This window comes from Rhea americana, unplaced genomic scaffold (genome assembly GCF_003343005.1).
Source record: "Rhea americana isolate MKP2758 unplaced genomic scaffold, rheAme1 scaffold_357, whole genome shotgun sequence".
Taxonomy (NCBI): domain Eukaryota; kingdom Metazoa; phylum Chordata; class Aves; order Rheiformes; family Rheidae; genus Rhea; species Rhea americana.
In genome coordinates, this window is record NW_028186487.1 from 548,743 (window position 1) to 556,243 (window position 7,501).

General features: G+C 57.4%; 1 protein-coding gene across 1 annotated transcript; it reads left to right on the plus strand.

Moving 5' to 3' along the window:
* The first annotated feature begins 6 nt into the window (after positions 1–6).
* On the plus strand, positions 7–5,861 carry COQ4 (coenzyme Q4). Its single transcript, XM_085312105.1, has 6 exons — positions 7–89; positions 495–591; positions 2,268–2,370; positions 2,690–2,819; positions 3,778–3,871; positions 4,497–5,861. The coding sequence occupies exons 2-6, from the start codon at positions 497–499 to the stop codon at positions 4,657–4,659; spliced, it is 585 nt and encodes a 194-aa protein (XP_085168231.1). The 5' UTR covers positions 7–89; positions 495–496; the 3' UTR covers positions 4,660–5,861.
* Positions 5,862–7,501: the final 1,640 nt, after the last annotated feature.

Below are 7,501 nucleotides of genomic sequence, written 5' to 3' on the forward strand. Positions count from 1 at the left end.
CCCCGGGCACGTCCCCACGAGCCCGCTGCAGAAGGCGCTGCTGGCCGCCGGCGCGGCGGCGGCGGCTCTGCGGGACCCCTACAGGCACGGTAAGCCGCGCCGGGGCGGCTCGTCCCGCAGCGGCTCCGGCCCCGAGGCCCTGCCGGGGGTTTCTCGGGGCATTTCGCCCTCCCCGTCCCGCTGGGTGAGACGGTCACTGGCGGGGGAAGCACCCGCGCCGGGGCTGCGAGGGAGAGGGGTCCCCCGAGCCCCCCGACGCCTCGCGCCAGGCCCGCGGTGCCGCCGGCCCCGGCGGCGGGTCGGGCCGAGCAGCGCGACGCCGAGACGGGCAGGCCGGGCTTAGCGTCAACCCCGGGCGCCTCTGCGTGCCGCCAGCTCGCTGCGCGGTCCCGGCCGGAGCGTTGCCTCGTCTCGCCCGTCAGGCGAGGAGAGCTGGGCGTCGCGGAARTAACCAGGCCTGGTGCTCTCGGGTCACTGCCTGGTCTCTCTTGCAGACATGGTGGCAGTCCTCGGGGAGACAACGGGTTGCCTTGTCCTGCCGGACCTGCGAGACAGAATGAAACGCGATCCCGAAGGCTGCCGCATCCTCCAGTGCGTCCGTCCGCGTCCGTCTCTCTGCGTCCGTGGTTTGTGGTGGGGAGAGAGGCACCTGCCCAGCGCGTACCTGGGGCCCTGCAAAGGGAGAGCCCTGCACTCCCTGTCCCAGCAGGGACACGGGCRTTGAGTTAGTTTTTATTCTCCAGGTTGTTTATTTTGCTTTATCTTAACCATCGTAAGAGCCCTATGGCAAATCTAAGAACAACAGCGCAAAAGCCACAGGAGCCCAGGCCTAGTTCAAGCTCTGATGTCTGTCTGTTCTGCTTTGGTGCCGTCACTGGTAGGTGCCTTCTCTCTTAGCTGCGATGAAATCCATGGATGTGGTGATTTTTCTCCCTCGTGTCTGCTCCATCTCCTCGCATCAAAGACTTCTTCACTGCTCGTCCAGTTTCCTTTTAGACAGCTCTGTGCTTTCTTTCCGGGTACCCATGGCACCTCTCTAAGCTATGAAATAAGGGTACTTCTCATGTCATTTTTTGATAAGTCTTGATCACTTTTGCTTCCATGTCTACAGGGAGTTGTTGAGCACAGCAAGGCTGAGCGCTGGGACGGACATCRTGAACCAAGATCAGCTTACTGCTTGTTTACTTTCCTTCTCCCTTCTCGTTGCTTGTTATATCTGCTGCCTGTGGTGCAYGTGGTTCCGACTGTACCATGAACTCGCTGGGGGAAAGGCTGCTTTTTGTTGTGTGTTTGTGCAGAGCAGCCTGATCCTGCCTGGGGCTTTGGACACTAACRCAGCAAAGCATGCAGAGCACCAGGAGAGGGGGCTGAGCCCTAGAGAAACTGCTCAGGGAGAGGACAGTGAGATACCAAGGATGGAGGAAGAGGGAAATTCCCACCTATTCCTTGCCCCACTGGTGTTATGGGGATTTGCAGCAGTCTGATTTGTACACACACAATTTTTATTTTTTTTTTAATCCTTTAAATTGATGAAGTSCCTCTGACACCGAAAGAACAAGGAAGTGCCTGCAGCCAGGGTAAAGCTCTTGCAAGTCCTGCTTGTCTCCCTGCTGTCTCCACTTTAGGAGCTGAGCAGCAACTTGATCCGCTGCAAGGCTTTTATGAGGGGAAGAGTTTCTTCTGTGGACAGAAGTGAAGGAGCTTTTGTTTAGTTCCAGGGCTTCACAGTACCTGTTTGCCAACAGCCTGAACAGGAGACCTGTCTGTGYACGGCTGCCACATGGCTCTTGGTGAAAGCCCAAGCAGGAGAGAAACTCCATCTGTGTTTAGAACAAAATCACTCCCCTCTTCAGGGTCGTTTCTTTGAAGTTCTGGCTGTGTTGCAGGGTCARTGAAGAACCTGCTCCCCTGGACCACGCTGTTGCTGGGGCGAGCTGTGGCAGGCTGCCAGCCAGCAGGGCAGCAATTCAGAGGCACTGTGCATAAAAGATTGATGCATTTCCAACCAGAGTTGCTGAAGGGGAGCAAGATGAGAGCTCTGTTCTTGCCAAGGCTTCAGGCTGTTCCTTTAAACATTTTGTGCCCTACTGTCAGCAGCAGAAATGAGGATGGTGCTGTCCCTGCAGGGGCTGGCCAAGGTCCRTGCAAGGAGAATGCTCAGGAAGGACAGAGACAGGGGATGGGGGTTTCTAGGATCGGTTTTTCTCCAGGTCATCCAGGTATAAGTGTTTCACTGGGAGACTTAGTGACTTGCTTTTCGCTTTCAGGGAGCGCCCTCGCATCCGTCTCTCCACCTTGGACCTGAACTGGCTGCGGGGGTTGCCAGATGGCACACTGGGCCGAGAATACATCCGGTTTTTGGAGGACAATGTGAGTGCGGGATTTTGCAGGGCACAAACAGCTGTARTTGACCTCTGTGCCAGGAGCATGCATGAGCACCAGAGGGAGCTTGGAGTCAGAGGAACCAGTAAAGCTCCCAGAAAGTGAAAGGGCTTGACAAACTGGGGCTCAGGAGGTTGGGCTGTGATGGTGGGTGTTGGATGACAGTGGAGATGTCACTGATGCTGTGCAGGCCTGTATGTCTGGAAGATGTTCTGATGGATGGGGCTGGAAACTGCTGTTCATTAGAAAGTAAAAGCAGAACCTTGAGTTTCGGAGGGGGCTGAACTGGGCCTCTCTGGATTTACAGAAGGTTTCTCCGGACACACGGATGCCAGCCAAGTTTGTCGATGATGAAGAGTTGGCATATGTGATCCAGAGGTACCGGGAAGTCCACGACCTGATGCACACCCTCCTGGGCATGCCAACCAACATGCTAGGTGAGCAGAGGTGGGCCAGGAGTGAGGGGGGGCACAAAGCTGAGCAGGGAGGCAGGAGGGGGCTCAGACCAGTGCCAGGACTCAGAGGTCTGTTCCGTGAAATGCCAGTGATGGCGCTTGGCCACCTCTCCTGGAGGTTGAACAGGCTGGGCAGGTTGGACTCCCTGATCCCCAGCCTAGAGGGGTGTGCATTATCACTGCCCTGCCTTGCTGGTGACCGAGAGGCCATGGGCCTTGGACATCTGCCCTCCATCACCTTTCCCCTGCTGGGAGAGGCAATCTCAGAGCCCTGGGCACAGGCAGTCGCTGGGTGGGTGGGTGCTTGCAGCCCAGCAGCGAGGGTGGGACCAAGGGAGGGTGGTTTTGCAAGCTCTGAGTAAAGGCAGAAGTGTGGAGGGTTCCTGGCTGGTTCTTATCTGCACATCCCTGTGCCCTTTGCTCTGCTTTTGCGTGTGACTCAGTAGCAAGTAACAGGCTGAGCCTTGCTGATGAGCCTGTGGGAACCAGCGTTTCAGGTCTCTTAAGCAGGCTTTGGCTGAGATATGGCAGTGTTTGAAAAAGGTCTTTCGCAACTGAGAGATGGGGAGAGCCGTGTGGGAGGATGAGGCTGGCATGGAGCTTYGCTAAGGGTCTGAAGGAGCCAGGCCTGCCCAGCCAGGCCTTTCCCAAGCTAGTGGGGCATTGACTGTTCAGTATTGCTTTCCCAGAAGCCTGGGCCATCCCTTTTGAGGGGTAATAACGATCCGTTATGCCCTGACGTGGGGTGAGGCTGTAGCCAGAGCTGCAGAGAGCAGCCAGACTTAGGGGCTGGGTTGCGTTCCTGAATCCTGCTGTGCAGGGGACAGCTGTGCAGCCGCTCTTGTGAATGGGGCAGATCTCGCAACGCACTTTGTAGGGCTGCACAGCCCTGTCTAGCCCTTGACCAGTGTGCCGTGGCTGCTGACGCGTGTCCTTCCAGGGGAGGTCGTGGTGAAATGGTTCGAAGCTATCCAGACAGGGCTGCCCATGTGCATCCTGGGCGCGGTGTTCGGCCCCGTTCGTCTCAATGCACGGTAGGCACTAACGTGATCCGCTGAGGAGGGAGCGTCTGCCCTGGGGAGGTGCCAGCCTTGGCGATGCTTTCCGGTGTCCTCTGAGGAATGAAGAGTGACACTGCCAGTCTGCAGCAGGGAGACGGACGGGAATCCCTGATGTGTACCTGCTGCTCTGCCATCGTGGCCCAGGGAAACGGTGGTTGGGGGAGGCTTGGCTTTGCCTGGTCGCTGAAGCACGAGATGATTCTTCATCTGCTTCCAGCGTTCCTCTCCCTGCTGCGCTGGGCAGGGGGAGGGATGCCCGGCTTGGCTGCCCTGCTGGCTGGGCACATGTTCAGAGCCAGCAGGACTCTTACCGTGCTGACAGCTCTTCCCTGCCGCAACACATCTGTTTTGGTGGCTCAGCACAGTGTGGGGATTAYGTATTAACCTCCATTCTGGTCTTGGATTTGCTTCTGACTGTGACCTGCCCAGCCCACTGTCCTCTTCAGTGCTCAGTTTCCCTGTGCGATAAGCAGCAGGATTGCTAGAAGGGTGGAGGAGCTTGTGGTATAGAGAGTGCTATGGGCATGTGGCATTGGCATCTGCCTGGGATGGGGACCTGGAGAAGCAAATCAAACTCTTTCAACCCTTTTTGTTCCAGAAAGCTGCAGGTCCTGGCTACRGAGCTGATTCCTTGGGCAATTCGGAGTGGGTACAATGCCAACTGTATCCTCAACATCTACTACGAGCRGCGCTGGGAACAGACAGTGGAGTCCCTGCGGGAGGAGATTGGCATCTTCCCTCCCCCGGCAGTTCGAGTGTGARAGCCCAAGGATTGGGGAGGGAATGGGGGATCCCCAACTGGCGAACAACAACCGCTCCCCTGCAGCGTTTCATCTCCTGCTGCTGCAGGAGCACAGCTTGGCTCTGCTACCAGCCACCACTGGCCTGATGGCTGTGTTTTGCCCTGTCAAGAGCTGGCTCCGTGCTGTTGGTGGAAGCCAAGTTGCACCTCCCCRTGCCATAGCAGAACTTGACCCTTCTGCCATTTGTGATTCAATGGAGAGATGGCAAGTCCTGCTGTGCCTGTGCCAGCGGGGTTTGGCTGCTTGGGTCCCCCTGGCAGCAGTGCTCTGAGGTTGATGCTCCAAAACACTGGGAYGGGGAGAGAAGGGAGCAGAATTGGCTTAAAGCAGACCAGAGCAAACTACTCCTGGCCTATTGCAACTGTAAAGCTCTGTAGGTAAATCTGTCCTCCCCTCCCTCCCTGGGAAGCTCAAACCTTAAAGTCTTAGAGCAGCCCTGGACTGGAGCTAAACCAGTTGATTTACAAAGCAGCCYGGGGTAGGTTAGGTGCCTGCACCAGCGAGAGCTGATCCTGCACTGGTGCCTACCTTTGGCCTCCTGCTGCTGAGCAATAGGGGATGTGTCTCATGCCTTGGCAACCACGCAGTGAGCAAACGCCTGCAGGAGCAGCTCGGAGATGCACTCGAGGAGCTCTTTCAGCACAGTGAACTTGTCTTGACACGTGGCGAGGACGTGGGTGTTGGAAGTACTGTGTGCGCTTTGGCCGACGGCTGAGTGGCTCTGCCCGACTTCCCTTTTCTCGCTGAAAGCAGGCAGAGAAATATCTCTGGGTGTTATCTCTGTTGGAGCTGCTGCTCGAGAGGAGATCCTGGGCTGCCCTGCCCCTTGCAGACCCTCTGCAGCGAAAAGGCTGAAATCTGTATGATTGCACCGGGTTTTCAATAGGAACCATCCCCCTTCTTTTGGCAGCAAAACAGTGTGATTGGGAATAAGGGGCTGAATCTTTGGGGAGCAGAGCTGAGGCTGCTTGGGCCATTCACACTGAGCTGTGGCTGGGAGCTGAGTGCTGTCTCCGTTAATTAAACGGGTCTCCAGACTGCCGCTGGCTGGATTGTAGAGCTGTCAGGTACTAAGGCAGAGCCGTGAGGCAGGTGGGTCTTTGTACGTGGAGGTTTGCTGTGTTCAAATTCCTTTTGCGGTTAATAAAATTTGTGGTGGAGCTTGTGGTTGATTATCCCCCTCTTGCAYGCCGCCCCCCACCGCCACTTCCAGCGGGAGGTGGGACGTGAGCCCTCATCCCGTTTTCACTCCAGCCAGGCCTGTTCTTTGTCCGCGGCTGGAGCCGGAAGGAGGGCGGCAGGGCGCGCGYGTGGTGCGCGTCCCTGGGGAGCCTGAGCACAGAGCTGCCCGGGGCTCACCGGTGCTGCCGACTGCAAGARAAACCCTGGTCCTGCTCTCAGATCAGCATCTTTCCAGATGAGGTTTGCAGGCACTTGGCTGCGTGAACGCTTTCTTGTGGTCGTTGCGCAAAGACCTGGGCAGGGGCAGAACCAGACTGCGGGGGCGGGAGGGTTCCTGAGCTCCTGATGCTGGTGCTTTGGGGAGAGSGAAGGGGCGCTGGGGTGGAGGAGTGCTTTCCCCAGGGCCCTTCAGCAAGGCAGCGGCAGCAGGAGGCGTGAGCTTCAGCAGCCCTGCCCTGGGACGGTGGAGCGGGCGATGCTCTCACCCTGAGCGCCTGCAGCAGGAGCTAAACTTGTTTTGGGGCTGCGCTTCCGAGCGGTCCCTGGGGCCGAGGGCCTGCCTTGCTCCTTCTCCCCCGACTCGCCCCTGGCTGCCTCCGGATTTCAGCTTCTTCCTCAGCCCACCCTGCCACTGGACGGCTTTTTTTCTCTCTTCCACATCCATGACCTGAGTCCACGTGAGGGCTGGTGCCCTCCCTGGCTGGGAGATGCCTCAGGASCTGGTGATTGCCCCGTTGATACAGCGTGTGCATGAGCGTGACCACCCGCCTTCCCCGCGTGCATGCCGCTGTCCCGCGTGGCAGGCAGCGTCGCTTGCTAACAAAAACACTAGGCCATGATCTTAAGGTTATTTCTCATAGTTTAGGAAATAATCTATTTTTCAGCCATGAGCCACAGCAAAGGAAATGCAGGAAACGATGGTCACGAAAGAGAGTTTTGCTGCAGTCCGGGTTTATTTAGAGCGTGTGACGCCGGCGGCAGCTCCTTGCCACGTTTGCAGCAGTGCAGGTCGTAATGGGCCGTGGGTTGCTCGGRGGCTGGTGCCAGCGTTATGTCAATGGGGTGCAGTATCATTTTAATCCTTATCTGCTCAGCAGAATTGCTGAACTGTCGCTGCAGCTCCGATTGCCACAGCCATCGCTTTCCGAGTCTGTGAAAATAAAGGCTCGAGTCAGGTGCAACCGAGGGAACGCGCTCGGAGGATTTTGACAGATCAGACACAAGCTGCACCAAAGCGCGTTTTCTTTCGGGACGTGTTTAGCTGCAGACAGGCAGCAGCTGGCCGAGGGGTGGCCCGGCACCGGCCCTTGCTCCGCGGCCAGGAACGAGGTTCAGGGCGCCCCGTGCGACACCCACGCCGCRTCCGGGCCCCGGACAGCCAGTGCTGTGCTGCGGTGGCGCGGGGCAGGCAGATCCCTTTGAGGAAGCGAGGGTTTCGTCTGTCAGCCTTCCAGTTTTGCCACATCACTGCGGTGGAGAGTGACTTTGGGGGTGCTGATGGAGTCAAAAATATGCTGGGCATCCTGTGTCAGCGTGGTGCTGGCTTGCTCGGAAATGTGGGACTGGTTCGGTTTTGCATCTGGACAAATAAAGATTTATTTTCTTCTAAAATAGTATA